This window comes from Ambystoma mexicanum, chromosome 1p (genome assembly GCF_040938575.1).
Source record: "Ambystoma mexicanum isolate Mex_15411 chromosome 1p, UKY_AmexF1_1, whole genome shotgun sequence".
Classification (NCBI taxonomy): domain Eukaryota; kingdom Metazoa; phylum Chordata; class Amphibia; order Caudata; family Ambystomatidae; genus Ambystoma; species Ambystoma mexicanum.
The window spans coordinates 1,108,664,658-1,108,684,435 of NC_090921.1; the positions used below are offsets into that span (position 1 = coordinate 1,108,664,658).

General features: G+C 44.4%; 1 protein-coding gene across 3 annotated transcripts in view; it reads right to left on the bottom strand.

Moving 5' to 3' along the window:
• The window catches only part of LOC138448811 (uncharacterized), a 1,325,760-nt gene that overhangs the window by 119,399 nt on the left and 1,186,583 nt on the right, over positions 1–19,778 (bottom strand). For all 3 annotated transcript variants that reach the window (XM_069604722.1, XM_069604724.1, XM_069604723.1), the window contains one exon: positions 3,049–3,144. In XM_069604722.1, coding sequence (XP_069460823.1) covers positions 3,049–3,144 — 96 coding nt within the window. The remainder of the gene's footprint in view (positions 1–3,048; positions 3,145–19,778) is intronic.

Consider the following 19,778-nt stretch of genomic DNA (forward strand, 5'->3'; position numbering starts at 1 on the left):
GGGACTGGATCCAAAGGTGATGGCCATGCCCTGGCCAACTGAGAGAGAGAGATCCCCGGGGACTAGCAAGTGAGACACCCTTTGGTTTTTCACAAACAGCACACACTGTCATTGTGGACTGGGCATCACAGCACTTCCATTGCTGTTACTGCATCGATTGGCCAATCTTCATGGAGCATTTTCATCATAGCCTTGACAGACCAATTCTTCTTTTGGCTGCATTTCATTAAGAAGTTGGTGGATAAAACTGCTTCACCCCCATGACTAACACCCCCCTCCACCCGTCAACCAGCCGGCCCACCTTTCTCCCTCCTTTTCAGGCTGCAATCACCACCTCTTCATCACACCTTACTGTTAGGGTGATTTCTCACACAAGTGCTTAATTCCCCCGACCCTACAGGCCTCCAGCTCTTGTGCTATATTTTGGGGCTTTGAACTTTTCATTTTCAATGTGTTTTACTTTTGTGTTCTTTGGCTGTGGAGTTTTAAAACAACTCGATTGGCATCATCTTTTTTCTTTTTCTGTGTATCACACAGCACCTTCAGTGCAGTGACACAGGGATGTCTTTCACCCTTCCCAAGGTTTAAATACCTTCTCTGGGACTGAATACTGTCTCCCAGAGCATGTAAAGTTAAATTGACTTTACTGGTCTCTTTAAATTTACAGACCCAGCACACACTATCTTCCTATTGAGTGCTTGAGGGGTTGCCTAGCATCCCCTGAGTCAATACACTCATGTAACTGTCAAATGTTACCCTTTCCTACTTGAAATGACTGGTGGCAGTGGTTTAGATCAAACTATCATGATTTTTCCTGACCACGAACAATGGTAGCTAAAAATCGGATCAGCCATGTTTTTCAATATGGCGCCCAAGACCTATCTGTAAAAACATACTCTGGTCAACATTTTTCACCATTTCTTTTAGGAAAGGTCCTTCTTGTGTTTGTCTCTGCGCACCAAACCAGGTTTGGTCCCTTTGTTCGTTGGCCTTTGACGGGCTTCAGTGCTGAAGCCTTCCACTGGCGCCTGAGTGTCTGGGTTGGACAGCATGTGAGGGAGGTGCCCGAAACTCCCTGTGCTTACTCTGCTAGGAGACCTGAATGCACTCTGGTGTATTTGGCCGGCTGGCTGTCCGGCAAGGATAGCCTACTGCTGTGTGAGTGACAGCCAGGTTGGAATGAATGGGGGAAATCTGTTTAAAAGCAGGTCTCTGGGACTTGGAAAGCAGAGTCGACCACTGGAACGAAAGAAACAAAGACGAGCTGAAGGAAGAGGACTGCTGCAACTCCTGGACGACCGGTGAAGCCCTGCTGCAGGTCCGAATTGCCTGAAACTCCATCGACAGAGAAGCCCTTCAAGGTTAACTTCTTCCCTTGAGTTTGGTGGGAACAACAAACTCGTAAGCTGCCTGGACACCATCCCTTCCTGGTTGAATTTTCTGCAGAGTGCTGTGGAAAACCGATAGCCAGTGGGAAGGATATCAGTTTGTGGTCTTTAAGGCACTCACACCTTAAACCGACGTTTTGCCAAGCTTGTTGCCTCTTCCCTGGTCAGTGCAGGAACCTCCCGACGTCTTCCTTCTTGTCCCAACAACTGAAGCTCAGGTACAGCGAGATCTACTCGAACTGCTAGGAACAACTGCCTCAGCTACAGATCTTCTTCACTTTAAAGATACTGTGCAAACGCGGTCCGGAAATCTTTTCGGCCACAGTGAAAGTTTGTGAAACTTTCCCGACATCGAAGGCTTGTCCTGCCCTAAACATTCATCTAACTTTTCGTCTGACCAAATTCTTCTGAGATCTGTGGCAAAGACTTAACCGTTTACTACCAGAACTGTGCTATCCTATACAAAGACTCTGAACCATTAACTTTGGCCCAGGCCTATGAACTGAATTGCTGGTTGTAGTTAACTGAAACCCTTTGCCCTGCCTATGAAAGTATTTGTGCTATTGATTCTTATAACCTTGTCTTTATACCCCTTTTTGAAGTAACTGAAGTGCCATTTTGCTCCCACTTCAGGGGAGCTGTACTTATTCAGTAACTTATTGATTCTGTATTTGTGGTTTATTAGTATATGATATTGAGCTGCTCTTGCTAGTGTAATGTTTTTAAACTGACTGTGTAAATAAATGTATATTCTTTTACCAAGAAACCTTGAGTGAGTATTTGTTTGAACCACTGTATTTGTTGGTCATTTGTGTAACTTGTTCTACTGCTCACTCAACTCTTGAGATAAGTCTGGCTGCTCAGCCTCTGCTACCACATAACTGTGTAGTACAGGCTTGTAATAAAGGTGAAATTGTACTGACACTTGTAGTCTTAATTGCATGAAGTGTTCCCAAAGGGTACTGCATGTGATTCTGCCTAACACTTACCTCGAGGACCATCCAGCACACAGTACCCAGTCCTACATTAACTACCGCACTCAGCCCCCCTATCCTCTTACCCTTTCTCTGCTGCCACTTGTGCGACTGCTGCTCTCACTGTCCACCCCCCCTTGCAGAAACAATGTGAAGACCTTGAGTTTCTGCTGTCATTCAGCCCAGCTCCAGCACTGGCACATTGTTACCAATTCTGTGCCGAAGTCATCACACCAGTGGATTAGCGCACAAGTGAAATGACAGCAAGGTAAAGACATGTTGTCTTTGATGGGGACTTATGCCTTGGACCCTTCAGAATGTTTAGGTAGTTGGGGGTCTCTTTTGCTTTTTTTTTTTAATACTAGTCTATAAATAAGGAAATAAATAAAATAGTCTCTTAAGGCACTGGGGCTTCAAATTGGCTCCCGAGCACCATCTGATCACATTCAAATGTCAGGGCTTGAATAATTGTGTGTGATTCTGCCAATAATGAGAACCCTGTGCAAGACTGGATCCAGCAACACAAATGGAATACTTTTCATGACCTGTGACCATGGCCACACCTATCGCGAAGGCCAACAAGCTCAAGAAGCTTCACACAGGGTATTATTTAATTCACAGACAGACCCTCCAAATTCCCTCCAGTCTAATTCTCCAGTCACTAAACTATAATCGCTACTACTCACCTGCATTTCTTCCCTCAGGCTCGGTTTCTTCATGGAAATGTGGTTCTTCATCAGCTTTAAGACTGTTTGAAAACATAGATGTGACGACTGGTTCGCCTGATAAAACAAAAACAAAAAAAATTGAACTGCGAAAGCACCTCCGCATCTTCCTTAAAGTGGCTAATCTATTGTAAAATCATACATATAAAGTCTCCTTAAATGCCTTTAATGGGATTAGCATACAGAAAAGCTCTCTGCAAATTTCAATAAGTCGATCCCGATACAGAACAGATTTTAAACAATGAAGAAAACCTGCTAAGCCTTCTTGGGTTGAAACATATGTGACTGGAATTCTCACAATGGTAGGGTAGCCCCAGAAAGGAATCAGAATAGAAAGTTAAAGGAGAGTTCCGGGACTTTTTTTTTATTGTCCCTACGGGTCGGCCATGTGTTTGTAAGCATAAATCGGTAGATCGTAGGAAACTTTCCTATGGACCTTACCCGACTTTTCGCCCCTTATCGCACTCGAAATCAGCCTCCATTTTGTGATAATCCTATCATTCCGCCGCATCGACCTGGCTCACCTGCCTTTGCGGCACTAAATCAAATCCCCCGCCCCTGAAACAGACTTTATCAAAACATTCATATTCCCCGCCTCTATCCGTGACGTGACTGTGCTGCGTAGGCAAACGCGCCCAGGCGTCTTCTACGCGACTCCACACAGACCCCGGAAATCAACACAGATCAGCTCACAATACAGCGCACCACAATTCGGAATATGAAACTGTACTTTGAAATCAAACCGCAAGATTGTAAATGTGGTAAAGTACATTTATTTGACATCAAATGTTTAGAGAATATTCAGCGATTTGCATTTTTATTTGCTCATGTTCCAAAAAGTTCGTATTGAGGAACGCGATGGTCCTTTGCTGTACACAGGGTCTTAGAGCATCTCACAATACAGCACCACAATTCGGAATGTGAAACCGTGGTTTAAAAGCAAACGGCAAGATTGTACATTTGGCAAAGTACGTTTATTGGACATCAAATGTTTAGAGAATATTCAGCGATTTGCATTTTTCTTTGCTCTCGATCCAAATTAGTTCGTCTTGAGGGAAGCGATGTTCGTGTGCAGTACACAGGGTGTTGGTTTACGATAAAAATAAGCTCTTCTGTCGCACTGATAATCGCATGGCTGTTCCAACAACGAGGCACTAGGCCACCACAATGGTAGGTATGTTGCATCTAACCGTTAGTACCGCGTAAGGGCATACTTGTACTTGGCGATCGTCCCATAAAATGGTCAGGGTGGTAACGTTGTTCACGCGGAGAAGCAACTGGCGGCTGTAGAAGCCGTCCGCCGGTGTCTGGTACTCGTGACACAGACAGTAGTGAATGATGTACCTAAAAACATAAAAAATGAAATTAGTCTCACCATCAGATCCTTATTAAAATTATTCATTTCATAGCGAGGACAGCGCTACTGGGTGTACACAAGTGTTTAAAGGCGTGGCGAGGCATGGAGGGGGGGGGGGAGTGCAGGTGGAGAGTGGAAGGGCCCAGGACTGAGGTCGCAGACAGTGGACCAGTTGTAGCAGGGGAGAGGGAGAGAGAAAGCAGAAGCAAAGAGGAAGGTTTTGAGGTGCTTCAGTAAAAGCAGATGTTTCTCCTCAAGATAGTGCGCGGTAGAAAACAATATGCCACATAGAACGAACAAGTACAACTGAACCCGTCTTTAAAGCCACTGTATAGTAATGAAATTGCGGTATAAACTCATCAAAAGTTACTTACATTATATTTGCATTTTCCATTGTGTCTCTGTGTAGGGCAGACCCGAAACACCACTCCTTCTTTGCCGACGTTACTTCTTCTAATGAACGTGGCTCATCGTTTCGTTTCTGAAATTTTATTCATTATCTTTTCTTAGTCTTTCAGGATGGTCCCTGCCTGTCAAGGTCAAATCACAATAGAACCTTATATTGGGTCGTGGGCCGTTCCGCCACCCGAGCAAAACATCAAAGCAGCTGACCTTCACTTTGAGCGAGCACACATTTCTAGTTAGCTGCAGTTAGTTTTAGGGACATCTTGTCTGCGTGCCTTTTTTTTTATTGTCCCTATGGGTCGGCCATGTTTTTGCAATACGGAAACATTCTATAATTTTTGTAAAAATGATTTATATTACTGTTTGGTTTAATTGCAATGGGCCTGCAACATGAGGAGACTCGAGAGAACAGACAATCAAATTACAATCATTTAAACCGTGATGTGTATTTCTCAATGAGCTCTGCTTTAGGTGGACATGGAACAGAGGCAATGTTGGGTGGCAATGCAGTTGTCCCCTGCATAGGTTCGTTCACCACTCCATGTATGTGCCTATCGAGGACATCTACGATAAGTCTCTCAATAAACTCATATTGCATATCCTCAAACACTGGTTTGATCACCCATTGTTTACTTCTTTTAGTGAAGGCCTTATTGTAGCGAAGCGTCCCTAAAGTTCCGGTCGTCCTACTTTGTTGACGGCCAACATTATGGTTATGTGCCAAGACCGCTAAAAGAGTCCGATTTATCATGCCTTCCATGCCAAAATGCAATCTTTTGGGCCTGTACTTGAGGCACATATTGTGGAACACCTCCAAATCTCCTGTGTGGCAGAATTCCGTGAGTCCCCTCAAAGCTTTTGTTATAGTTTTATCAAATACAATCTTTTCAATGGCTTTGTGAGTGGGTGATGAAGGAATCAACCACTTCTTCTTCCGTGCCTCCTCTGTGGACAAATGGCCATGTTCACATTTGTGGAAATGCTCATTTGTCGACCATCGATGTACGTTGCTACAGTGCAACATTACTGACCGCCATTTTTCCAGTAGAATTTCCAACGACCCTTCACATGTTTTTGAGCTCCACCAAAGATGGTTGCTGATTGACTTGGACCACTGTGAAATACCTTGCAATTCTTTTTTTTTACCTGCAGCAGACAATTTTTTATTGATTGATTTTGCAAGATGCCAAACGTCAAATTGGTGATTTATATTTTTGTACTGTTCTCTCATTGTCTTGGCAATTGAAACGTGTCTGTCCGTGGCTATCAGGTCGATCACCATTCCCCGCGATTGTAGTTCTTGCAATGATGCTACAAAGCCAACTTTCTCCATGGCCACTGAGGATGTACTTTGTGACACCTGCACGACCACCGAACTCACAATTTTCTTACTTTCCATGTCCTGAAAGTGGTAGGTGCAGTACTTGGCTGAAAATCCTGGGCTGTCGCACTGTCCATCACCGGCTAGCCTGAAGCGTTTGCCCGCGAATGTACTTTCCATTGACATTTTTTCCATTCTCCAAGCTTCGCTGATGGCTGGAAATAGATAATCGGTTTGGTATTTGTAGAACTGACTTTTCGCAATGAAATGGATTCCCACAAACTGAAAGAAATACTGTAACTTTTTAAAACTTGAACCACTAAAAAGTGCGGCCGCTGCACAAAGTAGATTGCCTGCTGGCAGTTGCCCCAGCATGGGTTGTGCAGACCATGCGAACGGATGATATTGTGTACAGGTGGCATGTATTTTAAGGTTAGTGCCTCGAATTGCACGAGTCACATTAATCAATGGCTCCCCACATACTTCCCCACCAACCGAATGCCCACATTTCATCATCATAATAATATCCATCAAACAGCTATCGAATACAATGAATTTGGCCTCTTTCCTTATACTTTCACTCTGCATCCCAGCTGGTTCGGCCTGTAACGTTGAGGACATGTCACTCGCATGAAAGGTACAATCTCTGATATCGTCTTCCGCTATGCTGAGTGATATTGATGGTGTTTCATTGTCGTCCACGTCATTCTCTTCCATTGCAACATCTGTTCCTTGTCCGGAGATGGGAGAAAAAAACAATGTCTTCAACTTTCGCGCGCTCTTATTTTTTGCGGGTGTGGATTCTGTGAATTGATCTCCGACTGCATCCAAACTACCAGGAGGACATTCACTATCAATGGCTGGTGGTGGTATAGCTCCGTTGTCAATCACTTCATATTCTTCCCATTGGCACGATGCATCTCCAGTCTCAAGTCCCTGCCAAAAGGTTTGACAAGCAACATCTCTCGTTCGCTTCACTGTCTGTGTAGATTTAGTTCTTACACCCACTCGCAACTAGAGGACAGATTAGAAAAGGGATGTTCAGTTTAAACACAACTTACAGTATTGAACTATTGACAGTGAAAGACAACATAATATAGTGAACAGGACACTAACCTTCTTTTGCTTTCTTTTCTTTGAAACTTTCTTGCCTCGAACTTCAACATCTGGACGCTGTTGCTCCGACTCGTGTGTGCATGTCTCCACTTCCTCTCGCGCTGCAACGACTATATTTTCATGATAAGCACATCCATCACTCACTGAGGCTCCATCGACTCCCTGAAACATAGAACTTTCATTAGTATGTATAATAATATTGAAAACACAAAATGTACTTGGGGACCAATACCCATACGTACATCTCAATAGCAAAACACGAATGAACGCATTGTGTAGAACATTCAAACGACAATAGTTCACGCATTGTTGATCTAGTTAGATTGAACTGTCAAGATCCATACCTCGGGCTCCGCATAGACTTCCATTGATGATATTATTGAAGATGACGCTTCAGCAACTCCCTGAAACACAGTAATTGCATTAGTATGCTTTTCTATTTTGTTAAAAAGAACATAAACTTTGAGCAGGCGTCAACGGCTCATCTAAATAGACCTGCACAAATGATCAGTTGTCTAAAATAAATAATGGATATGTAAATATGATTCGATTTGCTCGATCGTTGGAAGTGTCACCACCCAGAGATCTGCATCAACTACTAGGGGTGATGTTCTTGTAGAAGAAGCTCCGTCATCTCCCTGAAACATAGTACTTGCGTTAATAAAGAAGGAAGTATAGCGGATGTAATCACGTCATATGATTTCACTTGATCGAACTGTCAGTATCCATACCTCGAAATGCATAAGAACATCAAGGGACGATGTAACTGCGGTGCACACTTCTGCAAGCTGTTGCGCCGACCCGTAACTGCATGCTCCCCCTTCTACTTGGACTAATGCTCCATCGACTCCCTGAAACATAGGACTTTCATTAGTAATGAACACAATATTGAAAAAAGAAGACACATAGGAGGGCGACGACAGAAGGACATACCAATGGCTAAAAACGAAAGAAACATTGTGTGTAACAATCACGCTACAAGAATGCAAGATCTGATGATCTCCATCGATGGAACTGTCCGGAAACGTACCTCGAGCATCTGAGTGACATCTACGGTTGTCGTCAATGCGTTGGACTCCTCAGCATCTCCCTGAAAGACAGTACTTGCATTATTTTGGATAACAATAATTATAACTGAAAACAAAGACTAGAGGACGAGTACAAGGGTGTACCATTAGGTAAAATAATTACACGATCAATTAAAACTATTGATTTACATGCCTAAAACAAGTCAGTGGCAGAATAGCTAAGTAAGATTACCCGATAGGCGCTTGAAGTGGCTGATGACTGCAATAACGACACGGATGGAGAATCTTCAGCCTTCATATTGAGTGGATACATAAATGGGGAAATTATTGTTAGCTAATGCTACACACTACCGCAAGGCCGAGAGATAAATACGTAAACTTGACTCACCAGTGGAGGGATGTGGACGAATAGAGTGGGAATAGCGGTTGAGAGCAATTTTCGCCTCGCTCGCGGTGTTTTCTTCTTTATTAGCAATGATGTGGAGTACATGTCTGGGCTAAAGTGCCTGCTGCAGATGCGGTATCGATCACCCCTCTTGTCCGCAAAGACTTCTAGGACTCTACTTTCTAGCTCAGAGGCTGGATATCCGCAATATCGGACCCATTCTCTTATCTGATCTATTGTCTTAGGGAAAACATGCATTATAGTACCTTCAGATTTGTTATGGGTCTTCGAAGGGCAACCGCCAATGGAACAGGCAGGCATTATGGAAAGTTCTGAAAAGTAAAGATCAACAATTCTCTATGAATACCAATGTGTTAAAACAGTAAATGACACATAAAAGGTTCAATGCAAGGTCCGTTTTGGTTCTTGGAACTATACACGTTATTCACATGCGGATAAGTATTTCAATAACTTTCAAAAAATAGAAAAAGTAATTTGACTAAACTCAGAACATGTGACTAGTTCCTTGCATGTACTGTCGTGAACGAAAAGAAAACATGGATGCAATTTGATGACTACTAGCAAATAGATATAAATTAAAAAATTGGACGCAAAATGATTATGGTACATGGACTTACCTTGACGAACAAACAGTTAGATGCAGGGATCAGAGTAGTTTCTTGTCGTAGAACAGGGAGCAGTTCACAGGTTGCAAACTGACGAGTTTGCTCAAAGTGGTCACGGAAGTTCACAGAGACGAAGAGCAGATAACCAGCACCTTCACGGGTTGACTAGCAAAGCGCAAAGAAGTTCTCATTAGAAATATGAGGTGGGTTATAAAGAATTCGAACCAGGGGTGTGTTTGTGAATGAATGACGTGTATATGTCGTGGCATTATGTGGATTGCAGGGGGCCGTCCAGCGTGAGGGGGATGCTTGGCAGGAGACACGGGGTCTGGAGGTAGACATGGGAACAACAAACCCATGCTCTATAGACCACTTTGAAGTGTACATGGTCTTTGGCACCTCTTGGCCTTTATCGCTCCCTGACAGCTCCACTTGCCAGCAGCTCAAGTACCCCGGTGCGAACTGCCTTTGATAGGGCGGGGGGTGGATCGGGGCGGTGGTCGTGCAGACAAGACACAGGAAGACTCGTGAATGGAGACACACTTATGTGGATTGCAGGGGGCCGTCCAGCGTGAGGGGGATGCTTGGCAGGAGACACGGGGTCTGGAGGTAGACATGGGAACAACAAACCCATGCTCTATAGACCACTTTGAAGTGTACATGGTCTTTGGCACCTCTTGGCCTTTATCGCTCCCTGACAGCTCCACTTGCCAGCAGCTCAAGTACCCCGGTGCGAACTGCCTTTGATAAGGCGGGGGGTGGATCGGGGCGGTGGTCGTGCAGACAAGACCCGTTTGCCGCAGGGCCTCACCAAGGAGAGGCCATCTAACTGAATGTAAGAGGATGGCTGCAGGATCTACTACATGGAAGGCAGGGGGGTGAGTTTATAAATACCTCACCCTCCCAGGAGAATATACACTAGATTCATTTAAAAAATCAAAACAACCATTGTTAAAATATATGTTGGCCTTTATTTTAGATTTTAATTAAACATAAATAATAAACATTACACATTGTAAAGTTGAGGTTGCAGCACATCGAGGGAAAATCCGCGGTATTGTCCACTGTCACTGGGGAAATGTTGTCTAATGGCAAGTACCGCACAGGCAGGTATTACTCTCCGAACGCGGTGTCCGAGCCTCCCGTGAAGCCACCAAGTGAAGCAACGATAGGCCACCAGCCTGTACCACCTGTGAAAAAAAAAGATGCAAACTGTATTAAACTGACCAAACTTTCTTATCAATGTCGATTCAGGTAACACATGTCATTTTTCTTAGAAAAAAATAATATCTAGAAAATGCACTATATGGAACCAATTTACATGCGTTCCAATGATATGTAAATGTAATTTTATATGTGGGAGACGACCATGAAATAGTGGTGGCATCACTGACATCACAAACAGAGTATACTTACTCGTTACTCGGATTACGCGGACGAACAGTGCCACGAAGTTCGTGCATAAGCACCATCATCATCCTCAACACTGTCCGTGAGAGGCAGGCTTCCCTGAACTCTGGCAGCTCGGTGATGCATTGCGGACTTTGCTCGCCTTCCTGCTGACTTTGCTCGCTTTCCGAAATGTAGGCCAAGCACCCGGAATTTTCACGGCAGCAGCAGTTCTCCTCCTCAGTTGGCATTAGCTCGCACCGATTGCACGTGCACCAGGTGGAGACGCCGTCCATGCGACATGGTCCAGGCTCTTCATCCGTTGACTGGTCCTCCCAACTGCCGTCCGAATCCCCATCGTTTTCGCGTGCTTGCCTTTCCAGTAGTTCTTCCTCGGTGTACTCGGGCTCGTACATATACGGCATTATTGTGGCCATTGTGCGGTAAAGATAGTAAAATAATTTATAGCGGTGGTACTGGTATCTGTTCACACGGGCTACAAGCGGCGAAGGTAGCTGACCAGAGCACTGAAACGAGTCACAGAATACTCAAAGTAACACAGAGAGAGGAATGGAATCGAAAATCTGCTGCTGTATGTTGTGAAACGGTCTGTTTATACTTATTGGGGAAAGAGGCGTCCTGCCATTTCCATGGCAACACGTCAATAGCTGAGGCGCAGCGATTGTTGACACGAGACGTGCTTGAAATGGGCAGTACGCGTCTGCTGATGTCAGGCTCAGGGGCGGGGGATTTGATTTAGTGCCGCAAAGGCAGGTGAGCCAGGTCGATGCGGCGGAATGATAGGATTATCACAAAATGGAGGCTGATTTCGAGTGCGATAAGGGGCGAAAAGTCGGGTAAGGTCCATAGGAAAGTTTCCTACGATCTACCGATTTATGCTTACAAACACATGGCCGACCCGTAGGGACAATAAAAAAAAAGTCCCGGAACTCTCCTTTAACTAGCCATAGCTTAAAGGACCTTCTGGGCGTAGGACAGCAATCTGTGAATTGGAGAAACCTCTGGAGGAAAAGGAGCGAGAAGTAACACATAATGTGCAGCAAATTTAATGTAAACGTGAGATTCAATCCATGTCACTTTTTCTATCATGTATATTAACAAACATATTGACACATTCTAGAGTACATTCTAGAGAACTTCAAATGTAGCAATTTGGAGTCTGACACAGTCTATTGGGGACCGACAAGGAAGGTTCTTGCTTGCCTGCTCTGGATCCTGCTGAGACACTTTGTGCATTTTTGCCCTTCATTTTCGACCTCTTTCTATTGCTACCATCAGACACTCAAAATACCCAGCAACCCGCAGAGCGGGCTGCAGAGTCTGACGCAGAGTCTTTTGGTGACCGACAAGGAAGGTTTTTACTTACCTGCTCCGGATCCTGCTGAGACACTTTGTGCATTTTTGCCCTTCATTTTTGTCCTCTTTCTATTGCTACCATCAGACACTCAAAATACCCGGCAACCCTGCGGAGCAGGCCGCAGAGTCTGGCGCAGAGTCCTTTTGGTCTTTGGGCTCTGCGGGCTCGCGGTTCCGCTTCCTGACGTGGCTCTCCCAAAGGAAACTTGCTCCATGTGACCCCTTGGAACGTGATTGCAGTGACTTCAGCGCTTTTTCAACCAAACACCATCATTCAATTCCAACTGCAAAGGTAAGCCCACTCGCCCCTCGCCTGCTTGCCACCTGAAAACACTGTTGACAACACTGCCCCCTTCTCCCAGTTTCTCTGCTGCTGGATCACACACCGTTCCCGCTCCTCATTTCCCTCTCCCCACGCCGACATGTACGTTTCAAAAGAAAAGGGGAAAAGGTAGCGAAGCAAACTCTCGTCACCCAGGTAGATAATAACAACACGGAAGCCTTTACAACCTGAGCATAACAGCGACCATCTAAAGTTTGCACACATTTCTACATCCCTAACATCCTACCTACGAAGTTGCTGCCTCTGCTTGGCGGCAACCCTGAACCCCGGCGCAAGCTTGGGTCTCGGAGCTGCCACGGGTGCCACTGCACATTCTCAGGAAACAACTACAATAGAAACCGGTCCCCGATCCCTAGAGCAGTAGGGTCTGCGATCATGCTCACAGACATCGTGTGCACCCGAGGCGGCCGAGACACTGATCGTGCTCCCCCTTTGAATCCCGCCTGCCTCATTGCTGCATTTCAACCCCTCTGGATGCAAACAGAGGGTTGGAGAGACCTGGAAGCAGAGCCTATAGTACCATAGCTGGAACAGCCCACTGGCAGGCTGACTCGAGACAGAAAGGACCCTCCCTTGGATCCTGCCATCAATACCTCCTACATCGTAAACACCAGAGAACTTTGCAGGAGCGCCATATTTTGAAAAACCAAAGGAACCTATAGTCATACCATCAGCTGCCGGACCTCAGAGAAGAGAAGCATTCAGAAAACTGCATACACTGCATCCGGATCAGAGAAACCTACAGCCCGTCCCCAGGACCTTACCAGTCCCACTGCAATGAGCATAACTTTGCTTTGAACTGTAGGTGCACATGTGACCGAAAGGGTCCGTCCCTTGGAGCCCGCCCGCCCTACCAAACTACCCCAGTCAGGTCAAGAGTGGACGGGAGAAGGTCTTGTCACTGGGATCACGCCCACTCCATCGCAAGCTGCCACAATTTAGCCACAATTTAACGGGAGACCGAAAGGGCTTCCCCCTTGGATCCCGCTCCACCACACTGCAAACCACCACAGTTTGGCTATACTTTGCCTACAACTTGCCCAGAAACCGAAAGGGTTTGCCCCTTGGATCCGGCCTACCGCATTGCAAACTGCCACAGCCTGGCCACCACTAGACTAGACTAGAGAACGAAAGGGCTTGCCCCTTGGATCCCACTTCAGTCCACTGCAAACTATCACAGTTGGGCTACATTTTGCCCACAACTTGACGGGAGACCAAAAGGGATCGTCCCTTTGATCCCTTGCACCTCCGGCGTGACATCTGATGCCAAACAACCCCAATTTACCAACATGTCGACGAATCATCAGAACAGACAATCCAAATCTGGTGGGCTCAAAACCAGACTTCAAGGAAAATTAGGTGCACTTCCTACAACCCAGCCTCCGTCGAATATTCTCCAGCTAACATTAGAACAATCGTTGCTGTGACCAAAGCTAAAACAGACCGCCCGCAAATCGCCCAAGCTTAAGTCTGACCTCAACTTGAACAAACTGCAACAGTCTACACGTTCAACTCACCTGCCTTCCTCCCCCCATCCGAGTCATAACAAACACCTACTTGACTCGAGCCAGGCAGCCTCTCCTGATCATAGCCCGCCACCCATTGACCTGAAAGACACTCAAACCGACAAACTGAATATACAGCATCACACTCTTGCGGACTCAATCCGGGACACCGCTGTGCTGCCCTTCACCGAGCAAATTCCAGATCACGCTTACTTCCCGGCCTCCCAGCCATCCGGCAGCAATCCCCAAGAGTATAATCAACTGGAGCTCCAGCAGCCGACTAATGCAGCCCCAGAAAATCCAACACAGCTGCAAATCTGCACATCGACTTTGGACGGATGCTCGGAAAAACCAAATGTATCAACTACCCACTTACTGGAAGAACAGACAACCACACCCTTAGAAAACTTCCAAAAACCAACAACCTCAAACAGCGACTACCCTCATCCGCCAAATCCCTCATCTTCCATAACAAAAAAAGAAAAAGTAAGACTTGCAAAATTAGCTTGGTTGCAAACCCACAAAACCCAAAAAACAACATACCAATTTATTCCGGAACAATCAACAAGAGAAGAAGCGAAAGTCAACAGACTTTCCATGGACATGACAAAAATAGAATCAATCATGATTAATGCAGAAAGAAGGCAGGAAGTATTTGGCACCTCTACTCACATGGAACAACCAAACTCTACCTCAACCCACTTTACAAATTCAACTAATCTACACAACTCTTCAAAACCACATGTCAAAGTAGAACAAAAAAGCCTCACGCCGATTTCCACAACCATCAGACAACTTTATTGTCTATGAATCAGACAAATCTTTTCATACTCCATATCTCTCAACTGACAAGCACCAAACACCACCGGCTCGACAGCCCTCAGACGATAAAAACGGCAGCCCAACACCGAAAAACCTCTGCCCCGGTGACCATAACAATGTCAGGATCCCTACTACCATGTTGGACCTACAAAACATGCTGATTTCAATAATTTCACAATCCACGATACCATTTTTAAAACTTCAAGAAAACATGAAAGACAATATCCGCGATCAAGCGACCCTACTTGCCATGATCCACTCGAAGCAAATCTATACCGAAAATGTCATCAGTACCATTGAAAACCGCCTGAATGCAGAAGCAGAACAATCGAATGTTTGGCAGCAAAGACTGTTTGAAATTGCCAGAAGCGATCGGAAGGAAAAATCCCAACTAAGATCTGAGGTAATGTCTCTGCTAAAAGCTCACCACCGACACCAGGTGCCGATCCCCTCTTCTCAAACAGTCGAACAATCCAACTCGGGTCCCCTGATTGCAAACTTAGTCCAGGAACCCCTAATTCCAGAATCACCCACCTCGCGCTGGGCTCCAACAACCTCAAGTCCACCAAGCAAGATTTCTGCAGATTCATATCAAATATTTACTCAGGTGAAAAGCAAGAACGGCAAAAAAGGCTACTAAGAAACAGAACGTATCAAGAGCTTTCTTACACAATATAACGAACCCGGAAACTAACCTGCCATCGACACAAAAAGAGTCGGAAAAAAGACTGGATACGCAACCCCCCTCACCATAAGACATTACACCAACTACTGAAGCCCTCCTTAATCTAACTACCCACAGAACAACAAATCTCACGCACCTCTATACTCTCACACCAAAAAAATTACTCAAGTCTTATAATTATTGACGAATATTGTATCAGTAATCCATCCTCAGAGTCATACAGCTACGAAGAAATCTCGGATGCCTCCATGCGAGATGAAAATCCAAGCTCAAATTGCTCTATAACATACGACCAAATTTCAAATGACACCTTTGACTGCTCAACCGGCAGTCTCAGTAATGCCAGCCTTACTCTACCTAAATTCGTCAATCCCTTCATTCAAAGAGAAATTAATGCATTGTGGATAGAAAACGTCATCAGCAGACCAACTCCAATAATCCTAAATAGGACCAATGTCCTACGACTTTTCCATGCGATCCCACAGTTTTTTTATTTTTTATAATATACACATCACTCGGTTTTAATTAAACCTTAGATGCAAACATGTACAAAACATAAAAACATGAAACACATAAAAATCATCATCATCCTCAAAGGCCCATTCTACAACCTAGGGGTTAAAAGGAAAGGAAGAAGAAAAAGAAAGAAGGAAAAGAAGAAGGAGAAAAGTAAGTCTAGGACTGGTTTCGTCCCACAGCTAGGCTTTTAGTGTCCTCCATAGCAGTGAAGATTCTTCAAACCAGCTGTAGTACAGCTAAGGGCAGTGAAAGCCATTCACCCCATCTTATGGAAGCCCACCAATCCTCCTGCGATTTCGTTGATGATTCCTCTATAAATCTCCCCAGAAGATTGTTTCTTTTAGGGTTTAGGGGCTCACATACTAGTAATAGATGCTGCAGAGTCTCCTTACTTCTATTGTGAATTCGGCAGTTTAAAATGTTTTCTTCATGGGCCTTTGTTCTCCTTGCTGTAACCTCCCGTGTTGGATAGAGATTCAAACAGAGTCTCAGGAAGTTTTGTCGCTCCAATTTTGAGGGAAATTTGGAAAGGTAGACATTACATGTCCTCTTTTATAGTGTTCCTCAGGCTCGTCAACAAAAGATTTGTAGGATTTCACTTTCTGCTCAATCTGGATCCAGTCCAAATCCAATAATTTATACTTCACCCTTGTTGGATTTTCGGTGAGTTTCATTTCCATAAGAGCAATGTTTGTCAGTATGGAAGAACAGGCCTCGTACCAGGAATTTAAAATTGCTACCTGCTGCCCTTCCATAGCCTCCTTAATGATCGAGAAGCCGCTCGCTGCTGGTGGTTGGAGACATTTCCTCATTAAAGATAAGAATTTCCATTCCATTTGGGAGTATAAAGAAGTTAGGCCCAATTCCCTTCAAACCCGTTCAATAGGTATTGAATTTAGCAACACCATAACTCTCTTCCAGAAAAGACTTTCCAAACGGTTCCAGGTTTTGGGGTCGATGAATAAATTGGCTTCAGCAGCATAAGTTAGTATTGGCGCCACTTTCAATTTATAGAAGTCCAAAATAGGTACCATGGAGAATTTGCAGTATCGTCTTTTAATGAGTAAAGCTTGCGATGCCAGGTTTTTGGCTTTGCTTCTTAAATGTGCTATTCATGGAGCGTCATTCAAACTGTTGTTTAGAGACAACCCCAGGTACACCATAGAACCAACTACTGGTATCTTTTCTCCATTTAGTGTCCAGGTCCATTTATTCCGCTTCCTCGCCCTTCCACTGTCTCCCAGAATCAGTATTTTGGATTTTTTTGCATTTATCTTTAAGGCATTTTTGTCAATATAGTGAGACAAGTCCGTTAGTTGTCTCTGCAGCCCAATTTCCGTCTGATCAAGGAGCAGCACATCATCTGTAAATAGTAAGCGTCCCACAGAGTGGCCGGCTATTTTCGGTGGAAAAGATCTGGTTTTTATAAATGTTTCTGCCATGTCAGATATAAAAAGACAGAAGACCGCTGGTGCCAGGCGACAACCCTGTTTTAACCCATTTTCTGAGGGAATTTCATCAGACAATAAACCCTTTCTGTCCAGTCTGATTTTTAAAGTGGTGCCCCTATGTAGTGCTTCCATAGGTTCTCTCAGGGCTTGAGGACAACCCCATTTCTTCAATTTGTCCCACAGTATTCTGCGGTCGACTGAGTCGAAAGCCTGTTCCAGGTCAATCGAGGCGATGTAGATTACCCTTATCTTCTTCTGGTGGACCTGGCACTTAAGTATATTTATGATGAAAATATTTAAATTAGTGCCTATCCTTTTACGGAAACCAGACTGCCACTGATCCTGGTGGTTGAATTTGGCACTCCATTCATTGAGGTGTCTCAAAATAATTGCTGCAAACATCTTGCCCACCACATCTAAAAGGGTGATAGGCCTATAATTACAGGGGTTTGACCTATCACCCTTCTTAAAGATGGGGACAATTATGGAATAGGTCCAGGATTTTGGTATTTTCTTCTCCCTTACCACAGTTGTAAATAGTTTTAACATGAACGCAGCCCATCTGTCCGGATCTTTCTTTAGGATCTCCTTGGTCAGGCCATCCGGGCCTGCCGCCCATGACAAGCTTGAATTTTGTATCAAGTCAACTATTTCTTGGTGATCGAATTTAAAGTCCCATGGAGCGTCAGTGTGTAGTAGTGACTCAATTTGCTCCACTCCTTTAGCTGCATATAAAAGTTTAAAGTGTGCCTCCCATGCATGCGCAGAAACTGAATTTGTAGTTCTTGAACCCTCCGGGGTATTTAATTCATTGATTAACTTCCACACACTTGCTGTATTTTTATTAATGGCAAGCTGCAACATTTTTTTTAACTTCTTGCTGAATGATAAGATGTTTGTAGTGGTGCAACCAGTTCTTAAAGTTAATTTTAGCTTTTTTGAACAAAGATAGATTATGAATGGTTTTGTGTTTTTTCACTTGTCGCCCCAGTCTATTTACCTTTCGTTTTCTTTCGGCAATCTGCTTATTATAGGCATACTTAGGTAAGTATGCAAGCCTCTTGAAAGCTACTGGCTTTTCTCTAAAAGCCTGTAGAAGGACTGGGTATTGAAGTATGCCCCCCGTAGCACAATATGGATCTGAGTTCAAGGCCAACAAGGACGCTGTTACGAGCGGCAGATTTCTTTTATTTATCCTTAGACGATTTCCTTCCGATGAAACCTCAAGATTCTGATCTTCTTGATGGTACTCCTTCAAGGGATTTCCAGCTGCCCAGTCGGTACATACTAGCTTAAGAAGGTTGTGATCATTTGAGTCTGTAGGTAACACTTGCAATGAAATCAGTTTTGCTAATAGGTCTTCTGTGGCAAAAATATAATCGATGGTGCTTGTTTGTGTCCCCCTCTACCATGTTGCTGCTGCTGGTTTGTCACCCTGCAGATTGCCATTAACCATATAGATGTTTCTTTCAATTAGCTCTGCCTCCAATTCCAGGCCCCTTCTTATATTTTTAGTTGCGTCTATAGTTAACGTTTCTATTTTAACACAGAGAAGTAGTGCCGAGTTAGGCCAGATTGACCTTATCTCGTCAATTTCCCTTAGTAATGTGTTTTTTGGTACTTTGCTTGGCCCCTAGGCTACTTCTCCACTATATATTACAAATTAGGAGCGTCTGTTTATTTGGTATCCAATATGGAGAAGGGATTTGAGCCACAGTGACTTGAATTTCAGAATTTACGTTTGTAGAGTTGATTACAGTTAGACCACTCGATTTTTTTGTGGCCGTTAGGAGACCAGCCATTGGACGTTCTTTTTCCCCCTTTGTTGCTGGATTTATATGTACTTCATAACCTTCCAGGACAGGTGTCTCCCTTAACCAGGTCTCCTGGAGACAGATGAGATTGTATTTCGTTAGATTTAGTTCACTTCTGCCGAATAGGTGCGCAAAACCCCTAGTATTCCAACTAACTATTTTCTTGGTAGTAGGGGAGTTGATGTTGTTCCGATTCTGGCATTATAGTGAACCTGCCAATGCTCCAGGCAACCAGCTCCAGTCTTCCTCACTATCAACCTTTTGCCCCGTCATTTTCTTCAGGGTAACCCGCCTGCTGCCCTTGTGGATGCCAATTTTGATTTCATCTGTTCCCTCTTTGTAGCTGGTTCCTGTGTGCTTCAGGCCCATGGACTTTACAGGGTGGATAGCTTTTTCACCGTCTCCTTCAGGCTGATGGACAAATTCACTAGTGCTTGTTTTTTGATTGTCCAAATCCTTCAATACAAAGCCGTGAGAATTTAGTTTTGACCCTTCTTTAAGGAGTATGTTTTTAGTATATTGTGATGTTATATGGAGAATCACCTTGT